The sequence below is a fragment of the Ovis canadensis genome, chromosome 1, assembly GCF_042477335.2.
Source record: "Ovis canadensis isolate MfBH-ARS-UI-01 breed Bighorn chromosome 1, ARS-UI_OviCan_v2, whole genome shotgun sequence".
In the NCBI taxonomy this organism is placed as follows: Eukaryota; Metazoa; Chordata; class Mammalia; order Artiodactyla; family Bovidae; genus Ovis; species Ovis canadensis.
In genome coordinates this window covers 190300674-190327292 of record NC_091245.1, presented here as the reverse complement: position 1 = coordinate 190327292, position 26619 = coordinate 190300674, and the positions used below count along the sequence as shown (strand labels likewise).

Genomic DNA, 26619 nt, shown 5'->3' with positions numbered 1-26619 from the left:
TGACAAATGCTGTAAGGCAAAATGCTAACAGCTCTGCCTTGAGAGTTTTATTTCCCCAATGTATATGTGGAAAAATATTTTCCTTGGAATAGCAAATGCAGATTCTTCAGTGTATACAAATATGTTTCTGACCACAATGATCCACAACAGTCTTATGCAAGTATCACTCCAAGAACAGAAAACTTTGTGAAAGATTTCCAACTAGAAAAGGGCAATACATATAGTTGCAAGTAGAGGTTACTACTTTACAGAAGAAAAACCACCTAAGGTGCATGCCTTTGTCCTTAAATTGACATTAGAATAAACTTGTTGTTAATACAGTGGGATATCACCACCCACTCACACATATTATTGCATACATACACGGAGGTGCACACACATATCCATTATATTGTTTTTTCTTCAATCTATTTTGAAATAGGATGTGGTAATTCCAGTTTTCTAAAAGGACCACAGCAATATTTCTGGACCTACATGCTCCTCCAGGAACTTGCCATTCCCTATAATGACTTGAAATCTATTTCCCCTTCCCTTGATTCTGTGTAGACGTTTAAGACTTTGTGATAAAGAAAATTGGATAGAAGAGATACTGTGTAACTCTGAGTCCAGGTCTTAAAAGACTCATGGCAATTGCCTGTCTCTCTTTTCTCTCTCTTTCTCTCTGGCATAAACACAAAATATTTGGATAATTTCTCCCTCTGCCTTTGGAGTCTTTCACTTAAAGCTGCAGGACTCTGGAACAGAGAAAGAAGGTATACTTGTATCCAGTCCAAATCCTTGACATGCAAAATCCATAATCATAATAAATGGTTGCTTTATACCAAAAAAAAATAAAAAATAAAAAAAATATAAGAATATAAGCACATATTCTACTAAGCACATACAGCTAGTCACACATGCTGCTGTGACTAGCTGTCACAGCAGTGACATCAACGCATGCCATAGCCCCTCGAAAACTCCATTGTATTCCTGTGAGAGAATAAGCGTGAGAAGGACAAATACTGTCGTAGTATTATTATAAAAATAGTTCAGACCTCACAGCTCCCTGAAAAGGTCTTGGAGAATTGATAAAGTATTCCTCTGGATCACTGCATCAGGCAATAGAAAGAGTAGTCTTTAAAGATTAAATTTGTGTTTTTTACTTTTAAATTTAATCATGAATATTGTTAAGTGTTATTTAGTTCAGTTCAGTTGCTCAGTCGTGTCCGACTCTTTTCAACCGCATGAATCGCAGCACGCCAGGCCTCCCTGTCTATCACCATCTCCTGGAGTTCACTGAGACTCACGTCCATCAAGTCAGTGATGCCATCCAGCCATCTCATCCTCTGTCGTCCCCTTCTCCTCCTGCCCCCAATCCCTCCCAGCATCAGAGTCTTTTCCAATGAGTCAACTCTTCGCATGAGGTGGCCACAGTACTGGAGTTTCAGCTTTAGCATTATTCCTTCCAAAGAACACCCAGGGCTGATCTCCTTGCAGTCCAAGGGACTCTCAAGAGTCTTCTCCGATACCACAGTTCAAAAGCATCAGTTCTTCGGCGCTCAGCTTTGTTTACAGTCCAACTCTCACATCCATACATGACCACTGGAAAAACCATAGCCTTGACTAGACAGACCTTTGTTGGCAAAGTAATGTCTCTGCTTTTGAATATGCTGTCTAGATTGGTCATAAATTTTCTTCCAAGGATAAGTGTTATAGATCGTTCTAATTATTTAGCAAGTACATAATTAATTTCTAATTAATGTTAAATAGTAATTTCTTGGTTGAAATGATCTTCATTTGAAAAAGCAACAATATTTAGAAACTGTGTTCTGTATGCATTTAAAGTTGGGTTCTTTTCCGTTGCAGCTCCTCAGTTTGAAACCGCATGTAATTATGTAGAAGCTACACTTGAAGAGTTTCTTTCCTGGAACTGTGACCAGTCTAGTATTTCCGGAGCATTTAGAGACTATGATCATTCCAAATTCTGGGCTTATGCTGACTATAAATATTTTGTCAGTTTATTTGAAGACAAGACAGATATTTTCCAGGTAAGTCAGTACATATCTTTTAGTCATGGTATAGTTTGTTCTTGAAAAAGTTCACAAATTAGAACCTTCAAGGTACCCTTTTCCTCACTGTCTTTTTCTCTCAAAAGTCACTGTGAGTCTTGCGTATTCTGTCCACTCACGCCCAAAGATTCACTCAAAGGAAGTGTAATGTTTGGCCCACCAAGGTGAACAGCCCTCTTACTGTTTTCCTAGTTGCCAGACTTCCTGCACAGTCTCTCCTTTGCCTTTTAAATAGCACCTGAATCAGTTTGGAGTATATCAGAAACATAGATTGTGTATACAACTTCATTTCCTCTTGACCTTCATCTAAGTTCTTACTCTGTCAGGCAGGCAGATGGAGGTACAAAACTGGTTACGTGAAGAAGCATTCAAGCATTCCTAGGATCCTGGAAACCCTCCTGGCTACTGCTGCCTGCTCTCATTGCTCGGAGGTGGGGGCTGTTTAATGCAGGTTTCTGGCCTGAGGCAGAAAGTGCTGGGCTCCCGAAGATTCACTGGAGAAGTCCCACAGAAGTGTGCAGGCAGGAGTAAGAATGCGGAAGTCCTTTGCCATGTGTTGACATAACCGACAGCAGTTTGCATACTGCAGTATCCTCTTTTCAAAACGCTTTCTACCTCAAACTGCCAGTTCGTTTTGTGGGGTGATTTTGCAAACTCCCTGCTCTAGGCTCTGTCTTAGGCACATGGGCCAGGAATGGGAGTCGTCCCAGGAAGCTGTTTGAATGACTCTGCCTTGCCCACCATCAAGTCAAGGTTCTGGAGTCCTTCATCCTGCCCTTTCGGGATGTATTTTGCCATCACAGCAGGCTGTTTACACCTCCCCACCCCTACCCCCTGCTCTCGCCTGTCACCACCACACACACTCTGGACTCTCCTCTCATACAGGCTGATAGTCCTTGGACTCTTGAGTCATTTTGCATTGAGCTGACATTTTTCTGTTTCACTTTGAGTCAAGGTTTGGATGCTGGTGTTTACACAGTTATTATAATACGGCAGTTAATAATACTTTATATCTTTCCTTTGTTAACATTTTAAATATTTTCTTATAATAAATTATCGTTTTTGTAAAAGAAAGGAAAACGTGTCACTTGGCTCCTAATTGTTAGCTGAAGATACTTTTTTTTCTTACAACCATGAAAGTAATTCATTGGTTTTGAAAACATTCAGTAGATGCTTTCTGAATCCAGTCTGTATCAATGTACTATTTACTCATTTTTAAATGATAATTTTGAGGTAATACTTTAATAACCTTAATTGTGATTACTATATGGAACTTTAATCCTAGACCTTTCAGAAATCATAGTTAACTTTTAGAGTGTTTTATTACATCTCTCATATCCTAGCCCACCCTGCATATTAGACTAGTATTTTCTAAGTCTATTATTTATTTTGGGCTGCGCTGGGTCTTCGTTGCTTTGCATGGGCTTTCTCTAGCTGTCCTGAGCATGGGCTGCTCTTCATGCAGTGTTCGGGCTTCTCATTGTGGTGGCTTCTCTTGTTGCAGCGCGTAGGCTCTAGATGTGTGGGCTTCAGTAGCTAGAGCACTCAGGCTCAGTAGTTGTGACTTGTGGTCTCTAGGCGCTGGCTCAGTAGATGTGGCACACAGGGTTTGCAGCTTCAGAGCATGTGGGATCTTCCCAGATCAGTGATCAAACCCATGTCCCCTGCATTAGGAGGTGGTTCTTATCTACTATGCCACTGGGAAAGTCCTAGACTAGTATTTTATTATTCTATATTTCAGGTAAAACATAAGAATAATAACATTTATCAATACTTGGTCAGTTTTCATTCCATTCCCAAAGGAAGTCAGTGCCAAAGAATGTTCAAACTACTGCACACAGTTGCAAAGTAATCCTAGCAAAGTAATCCTCAAAATTTTCCAAACTAGGCTTCAACAGTACGTGAACCAAGAACTTCCACATGTTCAAGCTGGATTTAGAAAAGGCAAAGGAACCAGAGATCAAATTGCCAACATCTGTTGGATCATAGAAAAAGCAAGGGAATTCCAGAAAAACATCTGCTTCATTGACTATGCTAAAGCCTCTGGCTGTGTAGATCACAGTAAACTTTGCAAAATTTTTAAAGAGATGAGAACACCAGACCACCTTACCTGCCTCCTGCAAAACCTGTATGCAGGTCAAGAAGCAACAGTTAGAACTGGATATGGAACAACAGACTGGTTCAAAATTGGGAAATGAGAATATCAAGGCTCTATACCGTCACCCCACTTATTTAATGTCTATGCAGAGTACATCATGTGAAATGCCAGGCTGGATGAAGCACAAGCTGGAATCAAGATTGCCAGGAGGAATGTCAATAACCTCAGATATGGCAGAAAGCAAAGAGGAACTAAAGGGCCTCTTGATGAGTAAAAAAGCTGGCTTAAAACTGAACATTCAAAAGCTAAGATCATGGCATCTGGTCCCATTATTTTATGGCAAATAGATGGGAAATAGTGGAAACAGTGACAGACTTAATTTCTTGAGCTCCAAAATGACTGCAGATGGTGACTGCAGCCATGAAATTAAAAGATGTTTGCTTATTTGAAGAAAAGCTATGACCAACCTAGACAGCATATTAAAAAGCAGAGACATTATTTTCCCACAAAAGTCTGTATAGTCAAAGCTATGGATTTTCCAGTAGTCACGTATGGCTGTGAGAGCTGGACAGTAAAAAAGGCTGAGCCCTGAAGAACTGATGCTTCTGAACTGTGGTGTGGAAGAATACTCTTGAGAGTCCCTTGGACTGCCAGGAGATCAAACCAGTCAATCCTTAAGGAAATCAACCCTGAATATTCAGTGGGAGGACTGATGCTGAAATTCCAATACTTTGGCCACCTGATGGAAAGAGCCAACTCATTGGAAAAGACCCTGATGCTAGGAAAGATTGAAGGCAGGAGGAGAAGGGGACAACAGAGCACAAGATGGTTGGATGACATCACCAACTCAGCGGACATGAGTTTGAGCAGGCTTCGGGAGATGATGAAGGACAGGGAAGCCTGGCATGCTGCATTCCATGGGGTCGCAAAGAGTCGGGCACAACTGAACAGCAACAGCAAAGTGCTTTACCTTTGTAGTCCTCACGATAAACCTATGATTTAATAATATCCCTGTTTTAAGAAGAATGAGGCACCAAGAGGTTAAGTAAACCTTTTTTTGAAATTGTACAGCTAAGAAAAGAATAACCTAAGCAGTCTGCCCCCCAGGCTTCAACTGCTGCTCTGTATGCCTGCAGAAGGCTCGGATGCATTACTCCATAGCTAGGATGAAGGCCTTCTGTCTGTGCTGAATCTTGTCTCACTCTGCCTTGGGTGAGTCTCTAACCTGACCCCATCAGTTCTGTCTCAGCCCAGGCATGGCAGCACTGTGCAGACATGTGTCCTTTCCTTAAGTGTGGGTATAAAGGACAGCCTTTTGGTAATGTGCTGGAATTCTATTTGAGCCCTTATACAATCTGATATTTGTAGCTGAATGAGTTTTCTGTCAGCTCACATTATGGTGATTAATTCTCTGGATTAGAACAGGCAAATCTGCTATAAACAGTCAAGTCATTAAGATTATATCATTTTTTTATCTCAGTTTTCTGAGCACAAAGTCTTATATTTAAGATAGCTAAGTCGTGTTACTTTTACCACTATAATTCAGTCACTAAATCTGACTACTTTTGTTTCAGGCTTTCTTCCATCTGTCTTAAAATGGTGGGTAAACATTAAAATGGATAAATTTTTAAATGTTTATTTAAAATAAACTCATTGTATGTGAATATAAATGACATTTTAATGAAAATAATTATATTCAACAATATTTCAGTGTTAGGAGAGTAGTCGGACACAGCTAAGCACCAGAGTTGAATAGAAGAAAGCGGATTTTTTCTATCTGCGTCATTCAGTCTGTTGCGATTTGTTGGTTTGTTTGAAGTGTATGAAGAATATCTGGTTTCACATACATATGCAGCTGAAAAAGAGAGGAGCATTTTGGCAACCTTTCTAGATAATTGTGGATTTTTTTTTTAATACTCCACCAAATTTGAGTTGTTTCTGCCTCTAACGAGTAGTCTCTTAAAGGTTCATTAGTTACAATAATCTGAACCCGTAATCAATGAACCCTTCATAGTAAAATCCATTGGTCTATCTTGCATGGAATGGATCTTCAATAGTGGTGTACTGCATTGTATAGGTCTTCCAAGTGTTGATGCATTTTTACTTAACTTCATTATTTCAAAAAGTGACATTTGTAAATAGCATCACCATTCTTATCAGAAAAGTCTTTTGAGTTTTAGGAAGCTTTCTAGCTCATGTGTTTCAAGATACAAGTTTCCAAGATCATTTTTATTCTGTTCAGAATATTTTCTAATTTCCCGTGTGATGTTTTTCTTTGACTTATGGATTACTTAGAAGTGTAATGTTTATTTTGCAAATACTTGGGGATTTCCAGCTGTCTTTCTGTTATTCATTTCTAATTTAATTCCATTGTGTTCAGAGAACATACTTTGATGATTTTAGTCCTTTTAAATTTGTTTTACAGCCCAGAATATAGTCAATCTTGATAAATGTCCCACGTGCACTTGACAGTAATGTATATTCTGCTGTTTTTGTTTTATGACTGTCAATTAAGTTGATTGTTTGTGTCTCCTGTATCTTTACTGATTCCCTGTATGCTTGTTTTACCCATTATATAGAGATAGATATGGAAATTTCTCAACTCTAGTTGTATATTTGTTTCTTTTTCATTTTAGGTTGGTCAGTTTTTGTTTTGTGTATTTTGTAACTAGTAACAGTTTAGGTTCATACACATTTAGGATTACTGTTTCCTCCGAAATGTGATGATCCTCTCTTTTCTGAGTTCTTCCTTTTTCTGATGTCTGAAATCTACTTTGTTTAGTTTGCCTTTGGATAGTGTTAATATAAAAAAGGGGTACTTGCACTATGAATCCATTTATATAAAATTGTATATGTGCTAAGTTGCTTCGGTCGTATCTGACTCTGAGACGCTATGAACTGTAGCCCTCCAAGCTCCTCTATCATGAGATTCTCCAGCAAGATTACTAGAGTGGGTTGCCATGCCCTTCTGCAGGGGATCTTCACAGTCCAGGGATCGAATCCATATCGCTTAGTGGCGTGCATTGGCAGGCAGGTTCTTTACAATTTATAGTGACAGAAAATAGATCTAAGAAGGAAGGGTAGAGAGAGGTTACAAAAGGTTATAGGAAAACTTTTGGACATGACCAAAATGTTTGTCATCCTGATTGTAGTAATTGTTTTTCAGGTGTATATGTAGGTGAAAATTCATAAAGTTATACACTTTAAATATTCACTGTTTTTTGCACATCGATTATACTTCAATAAGGCTGTTTTAAAAAATGCAGTGCTACTAGTACTGTTTGGTTCCACAGCTTGACAACACTTTTATCACCATTGTTTTTGTGCCTTCAATGCAAATGTCAACACAGTGAAATAAAAAAATACCTCACAGATCACCTGAAATGGTCTCAGGGGTCCCCAAGAGGTCTGTGAACCATTTTAAGAATCTCTGCATTGTCCCTTCTGAAATTACTCTCTACTCTTCTAGTTCTGACTCCTCCTCTAATTAATTCTAAAATAGTTTCTTATGAAAATATTGAAATTATATTCACAACCATTTCATGGCTTGAAATTGAAAGTGAAAGTTGCTCAGCCGTGTCTGACTCTTTGTGACCCCCATGGTCTATACAGTCATGTATAGACTGTATTCCATTCTGGCCTTGGAATTCTCCAGGCCAGAATACTGGAGTACATAGCCTTTCCCTTCTCCAGGGGATCTTCCCAATCCAGGGATTGAACCCAGGTCTCCCGCACAGTCGCAGAAGCTGCTCTTAACCAGCTGAGCCACAAGGGAAGCAACTTTAAATTGTGTAAGGGAAATAGCATTGAAGACTCTCCCCAGGGTAACTGACACAGCCTGTCTCCTCTGCATCTCCTTGCAGTGCTGGACCACAATCTGTGCTCTCTTGTCTTCTGGCCTTTGCTCATGCTTTTCTCAATTTCTGCCTATTAGTATTTAACTTATTAGGGCCTGGCTCAGATTCACCCTCGGCTCAGAAGCCTTCTCAGCCACTTGTACTTACATCCATTTGTCCCTTGCCTTCATCCCTGTATGTTTTATTTGGATTGTTATTTAAATAGTGCTTAACATAGAATGCTTGTATCTTGTTCCCCTAACAGCATTGTAAACTCTTTGGAAACAGTATAAATTTTTATTCCTCTAGACTGCTAACATAGTGCTGAATATATAATGAATATTTGAATGATTACATAAGTATGTTTTTTCCTAGCCTTACCATTTTTTGTTTTGCTGTTTCTTTGGTCTTTATGACCTTTCACAGAATGTTTTAACTTAGACCCCAAGTTCACCTTCATCCAGTTCTCTGTGGCTTCTAGTTAATCAATTGTAGCATTTGTCAATCTTGATAAGAAATTCGTAGCTGTCTTCAGCCTTATAACTAGTTTTATAAGTATTTACTTATAGCCTCTGCTTATTCTTATTCCATGATAAATATATAATATTTATATACTGATAAATACACTGGCAAAAATGTTGGTATTGTTGGAAAATATCCTATAGCCTTAAAGGTGGCCAAAAATTATGATTTTGACACTTAACTGACTCTCATTTGGCACATAAAATTGGTCTAATTTTTTTAGCTATACATCATATCATTGACTGATCTAAGCAATACATTTTTTGGAACATTTTATTCTCTACTTTGCAAGGAATTTGTGACAGTAACAAAATTTCTTTGACTCATTGGGTAAGAATGGCAGATGTTACATTTTATAACCATCTAAGCATCTGCCTGCAATGTGGGAGACCTGAGTTCAATCCCTGGGTCGGGAAGATCCCCTGGAGAAGGAAATGGCAACCCACTCCAGTATTCTTGCCTGGAGAATCCCATGGATGGAGGAGCCTGGTGGGCTACAGTCCACGGGGTCGCAAAGAGACACGACTGAGTGACTTCACTTTCATAAGTATCATTGTAATTGAAGCTATTGTGGACTTCCTTGGTGGCTCAGTAGTAAAGAATCCACTTGCCAATGCAAGGGACACAGGTTTGATCCCTGGTCTGGGAAGACCAGACCCCTGGAGAAGGAAATGGCACCCACTCCAGTATTTTTGCCTGGGAAATCCCATGGACAGAGGAGCATGGCAGGCTAGAGTCCATAGGCTTACAAAAAGCCGGACACAACTTAGTGACTGAACAACAGCAACAATTGAAGCTATTAAGAATCAACATATAGCAAAGGGATTTGCCCCAAGAACATTTCCCAGGTAGATTCCATTTTATGTTGTGATTCAGATCGACTGTGGAGAGTCAGGAGCCTTGTTAAGTCACCAGGACACAGAATCTCAACATGCAACACACGGAAGATTAGTTCTAGCCTGTCTTGGGCTTCGTAACATAGTTAATGAGAGTATGTTGAAATTGAGCCAGGTGGTTTAGTAATATTCAAAGGGGCTTGATGGTCAATGATGCTTTCTAATAAGGCAAATTGGTTGTAAGAATTTGGGTATTTATCCAAGCCTATCTGTGGGTAGAGTCAACTACCTCTTTTCTGTTTATGTTACCTAAGGTAATTTTTTCAAGGAAAAAAGAGCTATAAGTACTTGCTAATTTATAGTGTTCATGTAAGGGGCTTCAGACAATAAAAAGAATCTGCTTGCAATATAGGAGACTTGGGTTCAATCCCTGGGTCAGGAAGATTCCCTGGAGAAGGGAATGGCTATACCCATTCCAGTATTCTTGCCTGGGAAACCCCCATGGACAGAGGAGCCTGGTAGGCTACAGTCCTTAGGGTCTTTAAAAAGTGGGACACCACTTAGAGACTACACAACAGCATAGTTAATAATACTGTATTGTGTAATTGAAATTTGCTAAGAAAGTAGAATTTAAATGTTTTCACCAAAAAAAAAAAAAAAAAAGCAAGTATCAGGTGAAGCCTGGCCGGTGAGATGGAGAGGGTTAAGGTGTCAGAGAGATGAGAAGGACCTGGTCATTCAGGCCCATGATAGAGGGCATTTGGATCTAATTCTAACTGCAGAGCAAAGGAGGGGACAAGACTTAATATTTTAAGATCATTATTTGTTTTCTTGATTAATACTACTTTTGCTGCTTTGAGGAGAAGGGGTCAGACAGGCAAAGAATCAAAGTTCTTTGAGAGAGAGAGACCAAAAGAGGATAACCAGGTTGCATGTGGTAGGAGCGGGGAGGGGTGTGGTGTGGAAGTGTCCAAAGAATTGACATCTACAGTGGGTCTCAAAAGAGAAATGTGAATTGGGGTGTGGGTAGTAAGTAGACTGGCCATGCAAAGGCAACAGCAGGAGCAAAGGCAGGGAGATGTGTGGTCCCTGATGGGAGAGCAGTAGAGAGTGGTGTAGCATGGTCTCATATCCTGGAGAAGGGAATGACTGCCCACTCCAGTATTCTGGCCTGGAGAATTCCATGGCCTGTACAGACTGAGCGACTTTCTCGTTGCTTCCCTGGTGGCTCAGCTGGTAAAGAATCCGCCTGCAATGCAGGAGAACTGGGTTCGATCCCTGGGTTGGGAAGATCCCCTGGAGAAGGGAAAGGCAACTCGCTCCGGTATTCTGGCCTCATATCAGAATCTGCATCCCCTTTATGGTTCTGAAATGCAGTTTTCAGGTAATATAATTACCTCTACAAATGATTTTTAAAAACTATTAAAATACATGAGAATTTAAAAAATGTGTGATTTAATGTGTAAATAATTCAAGCATGGTTGTACTAGAAGACATAATGAATTAATCATACGCTTGTACCTACCTACAAGGAAAAGGTTCAGTTTTGAAGAATTAAGATAAAATTCCAGTGAATATTTCCAATATTTTATATTTAACATTTTGAAATGTGGCTAAATAAGTGTATCTGTATCTCTACACATACAGTCACCATGATGAGACAGTACCAGCACAGACTGATATTGGTGTATATATTGCCAACCCAAATGTCATGTGAGTTTCAGTGCTGTTGGTGACTTATTTTTCAAAATGGTGAACCGCTCTGGATAAAGCTGCAGAAACACAAAAATACAATCCTTCCTCAACTTACTTAGTAATTATGTTTCTGAAATTCAGTATATATTAATACTATGCAGAAATCCTTTTGTTTTTGACAGGATTATGTGAAATTAGAATTAGAACTCTAGTCTCAGATAACTGAGACTAAGATCAGTTTTCCCAGTGTTATAAATATTGTACAAGATAAAACTTTTTCATATTGTGTTGAGCTGCATCCCTCATGCCCATTCACTGAATGCCAAGGCACCCTGTTTACTATGACAATCAAAAATGTCTCCGCATTTTTTAACAATATTGTTAAAAGGACAGAACTGCCCCGTAGTTTCCACATGGATAAAGTGGATATAGCTACTTTCAGTTTCCTAGGATTAAATGAGATGATGCATATAAAATGTTGTGATTTGGGCCTGTCCAACCGTGTGGATTCAATAACCCGAAAGTGATAGCTTGTTAGCCTTTGAATGTATAAATTTAGTGGTAAGTAGAAGAGAATTAAGGACTTGCGATGAAAGTTTAGGAGTCATGTATGTAGCTTGATTTAAACATTATAAAACAGCAGGCAGAAAGTTAAGATTCATTTTAAGAGGGATAAAAGTAGGGTTCCATGGCCTCCTAAATCTACACAGTCAGGGATAAAGAAATATGGCTAGGCAACAGTTCATAAGAAAAAGGCAAGAAATTCCCAACTCTCAAGAGCCTGTGGGGAAAGTCAAAATAGGTACACTCAGTGTTGCCTATTTTTTGACAAATTTACTCTTACTCTCTCTCTACCACTTTGCCCCAAACCCTTCTCCCTGTGGTTTTCCCAGCCAATTTACAGCTGGATCGTAGGTAGTTTAGGTCACCCTGGTCTAGTCATTTCACAATAATTTTTCCTTGTTCAGTGACTCTGTTAGATACGAGGCGCGGGAAGCCTTGTGTCAGTCTCTCATATGGTCCCCCACACCCCCGGTAGAACTTTCCCCGTGTGGTTTTTTTCTGAAGCAGTGCTCTAGAACAGTGTCTCACCTGGGCTCAGTCCACTGACCCCCTCAAAGTGCATGTGAAAGTGTGTGTGTGTGTGTGTGTGTGCGCGCGCGTGCACTCATTTCTCTGAGCAAAGGGGTGTTGGTATTCCTTAAATTTCTAAAGAGGTGTATCTATAAGAAGATTGAGTGACTTGAACCAGCCTCTTCTTAGATGAGGCAGATCCCTGTTTTCTGTTTTTGTACTGCATGTCTTTCCGCTGCCTTTAAATTCCAAACTGAGGTGTGATGACTTGTTCACCAAAGACCAGGTTTATGGGAACCCTCCCTAAGCTCCCTGCTTGGACCGGGTGCCCTTTTTCAGTGATCTTAGCGTGCTTTCTGCTCACTTCTGTCAAAGCAGTTCTTCCACTCTGTGGGACAGGTCTATTTATGGGACTATCTTCCATTGTTAGATTTAAAAGGAGGGCCTGTGTTGTATTAATTTTTTGTATTCCAAACATTCAGCATTATACTAGATATGTAGTGTGCTGTGATGTGCTTAGTTGCCTAGTCATGTCCAACTCTTTGCAACCCCATGGACTGTAGCCCTCCAGGCTCCTCTGTCCATGGGGATTCTCCAGGCAAGAATACTGGAGTGGGTTGCCATGCCCTCCTCCAGGGGATCCTCCCAACCCATCTGCTCAGATGGTAAACTCACCAGACTCAGATGCTCAAAAATGTTCTTGACCTGAACCATTTATAATAAGCCAACATATTCTTCTTTCCCTCCCAAGCAACCAAGATTTTAAGCACTTAACCTGAACCAGGTATTCCAATAGGCATTAGGAAAACAGGTAAGCTCCTTGCATAGAGCGTATGTGCTGTGTCCAGAGGGGACGTGACTTTTGCCAACCCCAGAGCTGCTGCATGGAACCGTATGCATGTATAATAGTGCTGACTTTTAAAAAACTCCGCCTTTAATAACAGATATCAGTTATATGCACATATTCTGCTATCTTCATCACTGAAAACAAAAATGAAAATGCTTTTTCTAGTCTTCCTTAAAACCATCTATTAAAATGTCTCTCCAGAATCCTTTCTCTTTGAGTAATGTTAATGTTCTGCCTCTTAAAATAGAAAATGCAGATTGAAGACACTGTTAAAACTAGTGTCAGTATTTAGGACAATGTTCTGCACCTAAAAGTGTTTTTTATTTTGCTTTATTCTTTAAAATTCAATAGGAAAAATTCATGACTCAGAAAATAAATAAAGCCAAACCTTTCTGTCTGACTCAATAGTGTGTCCTTTTCTTTTCAGCTTATACATATTTTAAGTTCATGGATTTGAGTTTATGTCAAACTACATTTGTAGTTTTCCAACTTTTATTTAAAAACAAGAACATTCTTTCTTTAAGCCTAAATAAAATCAAGCAGAGCAGTTTGTTGAAAGAGAACTAGACATAAGGAGTGCCAAGTTCAAAGTGCGGTCTCTGTCTTAAAGTTCTTTACACTTAAAGAGTTCATGACTTTAAGGAGCATAGCAGTAGTGTTTCAAAATATGTGCTGTGTCTCCCCCACCTGGACACTCTGATTTAGTAGGTAATAGTAAAGGCACCTATAGTTTTAAACAACTACACTAACCCAGGAGACAAACCTTAGACAGGATATTAGAAAGCAAAAACATCACTTTGCTGACAAAAGTTCGTATAGTCAAAGCTGTGGTTTTTTTCAGTAGTCATGTACAGATGTGAGAGTTGGACCATAAAGAAGGTTGAGCGCCGAAGAATTGATGCTTTCGAACTGTGGTGCTGGAGAAGACTCTTGAGGGTCCCTCGGACTACAAGGAAATCAGATCAGTCAATCCTAAATGAAATCAACCCTGAATATTCATTGGAAGGACTGATGCTGAAGCTGAACCTCTAGTACTTTGGTCACCTGATACAAAGAGCTGACTCATTGGAAAAGACCCTGATACTGGAAAAGATTGAATGAAGGCAGGAGGAGAAGGGAGCAACAGAGGATGAGACTTTGGGATGGTATCATAGACTCAATGGACATGAGTTTGAGCAAACTCTGAGAGATAGTGAAGGACAGAGAAGCATGCATAATGCAGGCCATGAGGCTGCAAAGAGTAAGACACGACTGACCAACTGAACACCCACCACCTAGGAGAAGCCTTCTTTCATGTGGTCTTTGAAGTGCAAAAAGTTAATGTATTACTTATACCTCGAAATATCTACACTGTTTAGAGGGAATATGCCTTTCTGGATTCATGAGTTGAGCTTCAGAGATTTTTTTTTAAAAAACTTGTGTTGCCATTGCAGTCACTGTTCCTACTGCCTGAGTCACTTCCACCAGATATCCTCATAACTCTGCCTAGTGTTTATTGTCGGTCTCCAGCCTCTAAAATGTAGGCTTCATTTGGGTGGGCGTTGTCTTTTTGTTCACTGATTGATCACATGTTCTAGGAGAGTGCCAGGCGTGTTGTAGGCAGACATTAAATATTTGTTGAGTAACTGCTATTAGTGAGGTCATTCAGATATGTAATTGGTTAAAAAGAATTCTTGGCCTGCTCTGCAAACCTAAGCTCTTCCATCTGTAGTGCTTTCTGTAAGAGAGTGGTTCCCATTGCCCCAAATCAGATGTGTAAGTGAAAATGTGTGACACTACTATACAGCAGAGTTGGTTGTTTCTTGATGGACTGTAACTTTATTTTCATAACAGGATGTGATATGGTCTGACTTTGGGTTTCCTGGAAGAAATGGACGGGAAAGTACATTGTGGATCGGCTCCCTGGGGGCCCATACACCCTGTCATCTGGACACCTATGGTTGCAACTTAGTATTCCAGGTACAAGGAAGGTAATGCACATGTGCATAGGCATGCAGGAGGGAGAGAGAGAGAGAGAGAAATGTGTGTGTGTGTGTGTGTGTGTCTTTGTGTGTTGCACAGGAAAAGCAGTGACTATTGGGTAGGCAGCAGGACTCCCTGCTCCATTCTATCAGCCTGTCTCATGACCAGAGCAAATCTCTTAACCTCTGGTTCAGTCTCCTCCTTTGTGAAATAAGGGGAGCAGCATACACGGTGGTTTTTGTGTGCTGTGTCTCTCAGCCATGATCAGGATTGCTGTTAGAAAGCTGATCCAGAACTTCCAGGCGTCCACTCCCAGTTCAGCTAGACAGTTGTCTGCTTAGCTGGCTCCTTCTTCCACTTCTCTGAAAATAAAATTAGACTGATAAGATCTTTCCAGCTCTGACATTCTAAATGTATTCTCCCAAACGAGTCCAGGGGAAGGGAGCAGCTTTATCATCTCTAAGGCAAAATAAGACTTTATACTTCCTAGTTTAAGAAATGTAATCAGCTATCTTGAAAGGACAAGATAGCCCTACTGTAACTGCCAAGGGTCACTGGAGGGCTTTAGGACTTGTCTCAGAACTTGGTTCTTTTCTCTCTCTACTTCCCCATCTGTGGATTTCTGTCTGTGTCTCTTCCCTTTTCACTTCTCCCTTCTTTGCCTCAGATGTCCTCCCCCTGTTGGCTCCAAGTATTGGTGTGTCTAATGTTTTGTAAGTTAAGATTTATCACTTCCATTTTCCAAAAAAATTTAAAGTGACTAAACCATTTTACAGTTTTCTCTTTTTGCAAATTCCTATATTATACTACTTTTTATTGTGTGGCATCATTTGTGCATTTCTCTTCCTTAATGAATCAATTTAACAAATGTTTAACTTAAGAAATTCACGGTCCAAACAGGGAGAAGTCTGAAAATTTAACTTGATGGACAGAACCCTGACAGGTTACTCTGGATAAGATAAGAATACAGAGATTTGAAAGAGCGGAGGTTATTCTAGGTAGCTCTATCTATAGGAATGGAAACAGCTTATGAGGAAACTGACTTTGATTTGAGAATTATCTTACAAAGCAGATCTTGTCCCTGCAAAGGGGCTACTTGGGACATCCTGAGATACCAACTAGTTGCTACCCTACCTCCACCAGGTGTCTGCAGAGGAGATTCCAGAACTGAGTGAGAGATGGGCCAGGTGACCCCTGAGGTGGCTCCTGTATTCCTTTATGGATTGAATGAAAATGGGTGAAAATGGGCACGTCACTGCTGCCTTCTTACATCTTTTGTCTCAAGTCTACAATATTAACTTGTATCTTTTTTTTTTCATTAGGAAAAGATGGCATCTCTTTCCTCCTGAAGATACTCCTTTCCTTTATCCAACTAGAATCCCTTATGAAGAATCCAGTGTGTTCAGTAAAATCAATGTTGTCAATCCTGATTTAAAACGTTTTCCTCAGTTCCGGAAAGCTCGAAGACATATGGTCACGCTGAGCCCAGGACAGGTAATGGGAGCTTTAAAACACTGGTGATCTGTCAGTGGACACCCCAGCTATAACTTCTTTCAAGTCCTATGTCATGTGCCTCCCTACCAGTACAAATGACTGACAGTGGTCCCTTCGCTGCTGCTCTGCTATTGGATGCTAGCTTCTCCAGCTGCAGGTTTCACACAGTCCCGGCTTCACAGGTCATGGAAGGGAAATGAGAGGAGGGTGCATGGCTCCTCCTGGTGGTGAAGAGGAGAATGGACTGTGGAGGAAGATCAGGAGCTCAGTCATTTTTATTTAGGTTAAGAGAAGGTGTCAAGGCATGAGTACTTGAGCACTTCTGAAACATTTATTCGCAGTTAATATCTGTTCAACTGCGTTAGAATCCAGGCACACAAACACAGGTTCAAGCGTATCCAGTTAGTGGGCCAACAAAGGCAGAATGAACTAAGAATGATTTAGGGATTTAAGGCTTTTTTAAAATTGAAGTTTAGTTGATTTACAATATTGTGTTAGTTTCAGATGTATAGCACAGTGATTCAGTTATATATTTTTTCAGGTTATATTCCATTGTAATTTATTAAAGATATTGAATATAGTTCTCTGTACTATACAGTAAATCCCTGTTACCTATATACTCTGAGTGCAGTAGTTTGTATCTGTTAATCCCCTACTCCCAAATTATCCCTTCCCCCATAACCAAACATGATACCCATAAGCTTTTTTTCTATGTCTGTGAGTCTGTTTCTGTTTTGTATATAGATTTGTTTTATCATTTTGTAGATTGATATCATACAATATTTGTTGAGAATGATTTGCTTTTAAGAAAGAATGGATGCTGCTTTTGTAACTGACTGTCTCTGAAGTATCTCGAAAGGTTCAAAGCTTAGTGCTCCTACCCAGTGGGGAAAATCACCTCTACAACACTGGCATTTACGGGCCAATATTTTATTAACATTTACCAGGTTTTCTTAGTCTCTTAAGGAGATTTTATTCCCTTGGTTATCCCTCTTACATGCCTGTGTTCCTTCCTTTGTCCCCTTCTCACTGGCTGTTCCTGCCTCCTTTACACTCGAGTGCTCCAGCTCAAACAGTCTGACTGTTTCCTCATCTTGTCAGCAGTCACTCCCCATTGACCTACCCCCACAGACCCTGACAGCCACTTCTCTGTTTTCTTTCTTTATAGATTTGCCTATTCTGGACGTCTCACATAAGTGCAGTTGTGCAATCTGTGGTCTTTTATGTCCGGCCCCTTTCACATAGCATAATCTCCTCAAGGGTCATCCACACTGTAGAATGTTATCGGCTCCTCATTCTTTTTTATGGATGAATATGTTCCATTACAAATAGCTGAGGGAAGAAGAGAAGCTAAAGGCAAAGGAGAAAGGAAAGCTATACCCATTTGAATGCAGAGTTCCAAACAATAGTAAGGAGAGATAAGAAAGCCTTCCTCAGTGATCAATGCAAAGTAATAGACGAAAACAATAGAATGGGAAAGACTAGAGATCTCTTCAAGAAAATTAGAGACACCAAGGGAACATTTCATGCAAAAATGGGCACAATAAAGGACAGAAATGGTATGGACCTAACAGAAGCAGAAGATATTAAGAAGGGGTGGCAAGAATACACAGAAGAACCATACAAAAAAGATCTTCATGACCCAGATAACGACAATGGTGTGATCATTCACCTACAGCGAGACATCCTCGAATGCAAAGTCAAGTGGGCCTTAGGAAGCATCACTAGGAGCAAAGCTAGTGGAGGTGATGGAATTCCAGTTGAGCTCTTTCAAATCCTAAAAGATGATGCTATGAAAGTGCTGCACTCAATATGCCAGCAAATTTGGAAAACTCAGCAGTGGCCACAGGACTGGAAAAGGTCAGTTTTCATTCCAATCCCAAAGAAAGGCAATGCTAAAGAATGTTGAAACTACCGCACAATTGCACTCATCTCAGATGCTAGCACGGGGCTTCCCTGGTGGCTCAGAGGTTAAAGCATCTGTCTGCGATGTGGGAGACCCGGTTCAATCCCTGGGTTGGGAAGATCCCCTGGAGAAGAAAATGGCAAGCCACTCCAGTATTCTTCCCTGGAAAATCCCATGAACGGAGGGGCTTGGTAGGCTACAGTCCACGGGGTCGCAAAGAGTTGGACACGACTGAGCGACTTCACTTTCACTTCACTTTCAGATGCTAGCAAAGTAATGCTCAAAATTCTCCAAGCCAGGTTTCAGCAATACAAACCGTGAACTTTCAGATGTTCGAGCTGAATTTAGAAACAGCAGAGGAACCAGGGATCAAATTGCCAACATCCATCGGATCATCAAAAAAGCACGAGATCCAGAAAAACGTCTACCTCTGCTTTATTGATTACGCCAAAGCCTTTGACTGTGTAGATTACAACTAACGGGAATATTCTTCAAGAGAGAATACCAGACCACCTTACCTGCCTCCTGAGCAATCTGTACGCAGGTCAAGAAGCAACAGTTAGAACTGGACATGAAACAACAGACTGGTTCCAAATCAGGAAAGGAGTACGTCAAGACTGTATATTGTCACCCTGCTTATTTAACTTATATGCAGAGTGCAGCATGTAAAATGCTGGGCTGGATGAAGCACAAGCTGAAATCAAGATTGCTGGAAGAAACATCAATAACCTCAGATACGCAGATGACACCACCCTTATGGCAGAAAGTGAAGAGGCACTGAAGAGCCTCTTGATGAAAGTGAAAGAGGAGAGTGAAAAAGTTGGCTTAAAACTCAACTTTCAAAAAACTAAGATCATGGCAAATAAATGGGGAAACAATGGAAACAGTAACAGACTCTATTTTCTTGGGCTCCAGAGTCACTGCAGATGGTGACTGCAGCCATGAAACCAAAAGACGCTCTTGGAAGAAAAGCTATGACCAATCTAGACAGCATATTCAAAAGCAGAGACATTTCTTTTCCGACGAAGGTCCATGTAGTCAGAGCTATGGTTTTTCCAGTAGTCATGTATGGATGTGAGAGTTGGACCATAAAGAAAGCTGAGCACCGAAGAATTGATGCTTTTGAACTGTGGTGTTGGAGAAGACTCTTGAGAGCCCCTTGGACCGCAAGGAGATCCAACCAGTCAATCCTAAAGGAAATCAGTCCTGAATAGTCATTGGAAGGACTGATGCTGGAGCTGAAACTACAATACTTTGGCTACCTGATGTGAAGAACTGACTCATTTGAAAAGACCCTGATGCTGGGAAAGATTGAAGGCAGGAGGAGAAGGGGACAATAAAGGATGAAATGGTTGGATGGCATCACCGACTCAATGGACATGAGTTTGAGCAAGCTCCAGGAGTTTGTGATGGATGGGGAAGCCTGGAGTGCTGCAGTCCATGGGGTCGCAAAGAGTCAGACACGACTAAGCAACTGAACTGAACTGACTGTTGTTCCATTATGTGAATATGCATTTTATTTATCCATTAAACACCTGATGGGTATTTGGGTTGTTTCCACTTTTTTGGTTATTATGACTAATACTGCTATAAATATTTGTGTACAAGGTTTTGTAAGAGCGTATATTTTCAGTTCTCTTGGGTATTTATGTAGCAGTGGAATTGCTGGGTCATATGTTAATTCTGTGTTTTAACTTTTGGGGAATTGCCAAACTGTTTTCCATAGCAGCTGCACCATTTTACATTCCCACCAGCAATCTGTGTGGGTTCTAATTGCTTTGCATCCTCTCCAACACTTGTTATCTTCCTTTATTATTATTGATATTATTACTATTATTATATTACTACAACTATAGCCATTTTAGTGGGTGTGAAGTGGCTGCTAATTCTTTTTTTTTCTTCTACTTTACTAGCCAAATTCAATGAGTATTTCTGTCCATTGTATCAGTTTTTTTACATCATTCTCTTTCCTGAATCCACCATAAACTGGCTCCCTCTCTTACCTCTGTACTGAAAGTAAACTGTGATAGGACTTTCAAGACCTCCTAATGACTAGATCCAGTGGCTGTAGTGGCCATTTTCAGTGCCTAATTCTCCTGAAAGGAGCTCTCTTCCCATCTCCACCTTGTCTGTAGCAAGTGCTACCATTTTCTAAATCCAAACCCAAAAGTTTCAGATCATCTCCATCTACTCTACTTGGCCTTTCACAGACTCTTGCAGTGAGTCTGGACAGATACAGTCCTTCTTGGCTCTGCCCATTGCTTTCGTTTGCTGTTACTTCCTATTTAAATCTTAACATTTAATTTAATAAGTGGACCATTGCAGGACTCTCCTGTCTTTCCCAGACTCTCCCATAATGTCACTATTTTAACCGTCCACTTACTCAGAAACTTCTCAGGAACTTGTACTGCCTGCAGGATATAAAATCCAGATTCTTTATTCTGAATTCAGGGCCCTCCACTGGCCCTAACCTGATTCTCCTACTTTATTCCCCATTATTCCTTCTGCAGTGGTAAAACTGGCCTGCTTGCTATCCCTCGACAGTCCTACCTCCCTTGCTCACTTCCCCCTCCTGGCATGTCCTCGTTCTCTCCTAGTCGTGGTTCAAATCACACTTCCTTCATCCGGGTTGCCCCTGGCCTCCCTAGTTTGTGCCTGCTTCTCTCACCTCTGAACTTCTCTACCACCAGTGTCCACTCCTCTGATTTACCGTTATGTAATGCCACTGTTCTATAGATTTTATTTCATTGGCTAGATTTTATACCGTGAGAAGTCAGAAACTATGTCCTATATTTTTACATACGCCCTTTCTCAGAACTCATATAATTCTTATGTGATGGAAAGGAGGAAGATTTATAATCTCAGAATCCTTTACCAAGATTTAGATGCAGACAAAGACGGTCCAGCATAAAGGAGAGTAGAGACTGGAGAAGCTGGTAATACCCTTTGTGAAAAAGTGAAAGTGGTAGTCGCTCAGTTGTGTCCAACTCCTTGCGACCCCATGGACTTATAGCCTGCCAGGCTCTTCTGTCCGTGGAATTCTTCAGGCAAGAATACTGGAGTGGGTTGCCGTTCCCTTCTCCAGGGGATCTTCCCATCTGAGCCACCAGGGAAGCCAATATCCTTTGTAGAACATGCAAACTTGTTAATTTTTTTTTAAAGGAATAAAAGGATTATGGGAGCTTTTTCTTATTTTTCCCTTTCCTATTACAATATTGCTATAAATTCATTTGAATTTTTTTCCCTAGCAGCTTCAATTTAGATCTGATTCTGACATAAGAATAAAATGTTTTGGTTTTGTGCTAACTGTTTTTTGTTTGGTTTTCAGGTTTTGTTTGTTCCCAGACACTGGTGGCATTATGTGGAATCCATTGATCCTGTCACTGTCAGTATAAACTCGTGGATTGAGCTGGTATTTTCTTTTTCTAACAAATGCCATCTCCTCGCTTTTAAGATACACAGTGCCTGTCTTTATAACTTGATGATTAATTTTAACCAACACTCCCGTGTTACTTTGTTTGCTGTGCTATAGGTTATGGATTCTGTGCTCTGTTGGTGGATGCTGAGGTTGGAAGTAGGGTTTTTGTGACATGCTGTTCTCTTTCTTCTCAGGGCACAGTGCGCCCTGAGGTTGGTGTGCTGGGTCTGCTCCTTTGACTATTAGGAGAACTGTGTTGGGCCCAGCTGAACCTGCCACACATGTCCCATGGTGCTAGTCCCATCCTACACCATCTGGGCTGGAAATATCTGCTTCTTGGCTCAGGGTCCTCATTACTACTTGCGCAATTCACAGTCCTGACTTACACATCTTCTCAGAGCAGTCTTTCAGTGCTAGGTTTTATCATTTTATTTCTGCCAAAGCTTTTTCCCTCCAATATGCTATGCTTAATCCTGGCTGCCTGCTCCACTTGACAAAAGAATGGCTACCATTATGTTCAAGTCCGTCTCTCCCACCTGAGGCAGTGTTGCGTCTGCACATGCTTTAACCAGAAGAGGCTTTGAGTGCAGCCATGGCTGGTGTCTTTCATTTAGCATACTGTTTTTAAGAATCATCCATGGAGTAGCGTGTATCAGTACTTCATTCCTTTTTTTTATAGCTAAAAAGTATTGTTTAGACATACCACATTTTGTTTATCCACTAATCAGTGATGGACCTTTGGCTTGTGTCTACTTTTGGCTATTATGAATAATGCTACCGCTATCATTTATGTACATGGTTTTGTGTGGATGTATGTTTCCATTTCTTTCGGTATATACCTGGGTGTGGAGTTGCTGGATCATATGGACATCAGCCAGGGCAGGCCAGCAGGCTGGAAATTCAGATGAGTTCAAGTTGCAGTCTAGAGTCCAGAATCTGTAAGATAGGCTGGCAGACTATAAACTGGCTTAGGATTTCTGTTGCAGTCTTGAGGCAGAATTTTTTCTTCTCCAAGAAACCTTAAATTTTGCTCTTAAAACCTTCAACTGATCAGATGAGGTCCATCTACATTATTGAGGATAATCTCCTTTTACTTAAAGTCAGCTGATTATAAATGTTAATCACATCTATGAAATATCTTCACAGTGACATCTAGAATAGTGTTTGACTAGACAATTGGTCACCATAGCCTACCCAAGTTGACTCATAAAATTAACCATCTGGTAACTCTAGATTTAATCGTCTGAGGAATTGGCAGAAATTGCTATTTTCCAATGCAGTGTACCATTTACATTCCCCAACAAAGTATGAAGATTCTGATTTCTCCACATCCTTATGAACATTTGTTATCCGTATTTTTTTATTATAGCCATCCTAGTGAGAAGTGGTATCTCATCTTGAGGATTTGCTTTTTTTTTAAATTTAATATTATGTTTCTAATATTCATCTGTGTTTCTAATATTCATCTAATATTCATCTCTGTTGTCACATGTAGCTGGTCATTCATTTTCACTGTGGTATAATAATATCCTCTAGTGTTAATGTACCACAGTTTATTGATTCATTTTTCTGTTGATGGATAATTGGGTTGCTTTTAGCTTTTTCCTTTTATAAATATAATATTCTTGTATACATGTGCAAGAGTTTCTCCAGAGAATGTGTATATATCTAGAAGTGGAATTGCCGTCTGTAGGGTATACAGTACTCAAGTTTATAAGATAATGCCTGCATGTTTTCTAAATGTCTGTTAGCATACATTCCCGCCATCAATGTATAAGATTTCTGTCAATTATTTGACATTTCTCCATCATTTGGAATTATCAGACCCTCTTTTGCCAGTTTCATGGGTTTCTTGATTTGCAATTCCCTGATTATTAATGAGGCTAAGCTTATTTTCATGTGTTTATTACTCATATAATTGTTCTTTTTTTGACATGTTTGTCTTCGTGGGTTTTGCCCATTTAAAAAAAGAATGGGTCATTTGTCTTACTGATGTGTGCAGATTCTTTATATATTTTGCAATCAGTTATATATGTTACAGACATCTGGCTTCTTTATTTCCTTTATGGTGTCTTTTGATGAACAAAAGTTACTAATTTTAATGTAGTTTATCATGATTGCCATAGTTTATACGTATTGCATCTTAAGATACAATAGATAGATAGATACTTGGCCTTAAGATAGATGTTAGCCTTCTCCTCTTGTGGCCAAGAATGTTTGTTGTTCAGTCACCAAGTCTTGTCTGACTCTTCACAACCCCATGGACTATAGCATGCCAGGCTTCCCTGTCCCTCACCATCTCCTGGAGATTGCCCAGTTTTATGTCCATTGCATCAGCAATGCCATCCAACCAAGAATGTTATTAAAATTTTTTTCCCATTCCTCAAAAAATTAGCTTGTCAAAATAATCCTCTATTGGGATTATTCATTTTTATGGGATACTTTTAAAAAGAAACTTTAAACATGTCAGAGACTGGAAAATGCTGAAGAAAATATCACAGGTGACTCATACTTAAGGCCTCTGTCTTATAGGCAGGACCCGTGCTTAAATTTAGTTGGTGAAATATTCTGCAACTCTCTCTAGGTGGCAGAAGAGAGTTAATACAGAAAAATCGTGGTCTGCCAACAGCATATTCATTCCTTCAGTAACAAAGCTTATGTTGATGAAAGAACAAAACACACAACTCAGAGACTCTCCTCTGTTTCAAGCAGTGAGACCCAGAGACAAATGAAAACCTACGTCTTCTTTTTTTAACCTTGACTTAGGAAGAGGACCACCAAGCCCGGGTAGAAGAGGCAATCACCCGCATGCTTGTGTGTGCCCTGAAAACTGCAGAGAATCCACACAATACCAGAGCTTGGTTAAACCCAACTGAGGTAGGTCTCTTCCACTTTTCATCATGGCAGTTACTATCCTGTGATAAACCAGCTCTGACAAGAACGCTTGTTTCCAATTTAAGTAAGTATGTATAACCATTTTAAAGAGTTTTTCTTTTTCCCTAGCTTGAGGAAACATCCCATGAAGCCAACTGTCACTACTTAAATGGGGCCGTCTCTGCTTTTCTAAATCATCATGGAACATCTGAAGTGGTAGGAACACAAGCACTGAGAACCAACAGAGACTGCACGGTAAAGGAGGAGTTAGATGTGCACAGCCGCGTGGGGGTAGAACAAGCTGCGAGCCACACCGTAAGCTCAGGAACAGTGAAACAGGAGGCGGCAAGGCCTTTCGGTCTTGATCTGGTACCTGTCACACCAGGTTCACAAGAACCATCTTCAGAAAGAGGAGGCATATTTGAAAATGATGGTGAAGACTTTGTCAGCAAAAATGGAAAATCCTTTAGAAAACTGCCTAATACCAAGAGGCAACGAATGATGAGTGAGAGTGAGAATGCAGTTGTGGAACAGATTGCCTCAGATAGGACTGTGGCCCTTTCCCAAACATTCGTTTCTACAGATGACTTGCTGGACTGCTTGGTGAATCCACAGGTAACCAGGCTAGTGGCACAACTTCTGATTCAAGGAAGAAGTATGTGATTCTGATAGAAAATGATTTTTTAAATACTGTTTTAAGAATATCTTTAATGTAGTTTTTAAATAAAAGATGAACCAGCAAAAGTTCAGTTTGCACATGCTTAAAATGTACTGTTCTCACCTAACTGAATTTTAGTCTCTTGCCACCTTCTGGCATACACGTTGCTCTTTGGACAGCCTGGCTCTTTGTTATTTGTATGCCTCTGTCCTCAGTGCCTTTGCCTTGCCTCTCCCATCTCATACCTTCAGCCTGTCTCAAATGTAAGCGCCTGGTGTTCTCAGCAGGAAGTAGTCTCTGCATCAGCCTCAAGCAGGGGTCAGCCTGCTGCTTGTTTTTGTAAATAAAGTTGTATTGAAACACGGCCATACCATTCATTTACATATTGTCTGTGGTTGCTTTAGGGTTACAGTGGCAGAGTTGAGTCGTTACAAAGGCAGTATGACTTACAAAGCTGGAAATGTTCACTGGAACTCCTTATAGAAGAAGTTTGCTAACTTTTTAATAGATCAAAGGCATCCACTGGGAGAATTCTATCTTTTGTTATTTTTGGCGGGGGGAGGGATTGCAGTTGCTCATTTCAGTAGGTATTTTTGACTCTATGTAGTAAGGTGATGTGGGACAATTTGTGATTGTACTAAGTTGCCAACCTCTTAATTCAAATGCAGGGTGAATTCTCGCCTTGACCTGAAGTGACCACACTTCTCATGTGTGTAGGATTCTCACTGGTTAACCACTGTGCTCCAGAGTAGAGTACCCATCAGGAGAAAAGTAGGTGGGGGCCTCTTTGTGGAAGGAGCTGGGACAACTAAGGACAACAGCCCTGCAATAAAAATAACCAAATGCTGCTGACTCCTGAAACTAACAAAAAGCTTTGTTTCGTCAACTTCATCCCACTCTCATTACATTTGCAAGATGTAGGGATAATTATTATCATTACTGTTCAAGTAAGAATTTAAAAAACTGAGATTGATCTCAGTAACCATTCATAAAAAACACATAGAAAATAGACACAAAGTCACCTTTTAAGAAGATTGACTATTGGTCTCATCCTTCTCACTTTTCAAACTGAGGGTATCAATAAATCCCAAGAGAGTGCTGGCTTTCTGGAAGAAAGGAGGAAGGGAGGTGAACATGCCCAAGAAAAGAATGGTCTGAAAAAGACCCTTCTGTAGGGTCTTTGGCCCTTTTTTAAAAATATATACATGTTTCAATGCTATTCTCTCAAATCATCCTACCCTCGCCTTCTCCCAGAGTCCAAAAGACTGTGTATACATCTGTGTCTCTTTTGCTGTCTTGCATATAGGGTCATCTTTAACATCTTTCTAAATTCCATATATATATTTGTTAA

General features: G+C 40.2%; 1 protein-coding gene across 4 annotated transcripts in view; it reads left to right on the top strand.

Moving 5' to 3' along the window:
- The window catches only part of HSPBAP1 (HSPB1 associated protein 1), a 57264-nt gene extending 31628 nt beyond the window's left edge, over positions 1-25636 (top strand). For 2 of the 4 annotated variants that reach the window (XM_069555711.1, XM_069555713.1), the window contains 6 exons: positions 1846-2027; positions 14790-14926; positions 16241-16412; positions 21647-21730; positions 24503-24613; positions 24740-25636. In XM_069555711.1, coding sequence (XP_069411812.1) covers positions 1846-2027; positions 14790-14926; positions 16241-16412; positions 21647-21730; positions 24503-24613; positions 24740-25273 — 1220 coding nt within the window. In that variant the 3' untranslated portion in view covers positions 25274-25636. The remainder of the gene's footprint in view (positions 1-1845; positions 2028-14789; positions 14927-16240; positions 16413-21646; positions 21731-24502; positions 24614-24739) is intronic. The other 2 variants (XM_069555712.1, XM_069555714.1) reach the window with 1 other exon arrangement.
- Positions 25637-26619: the final 983 nt, after the last annotated feature.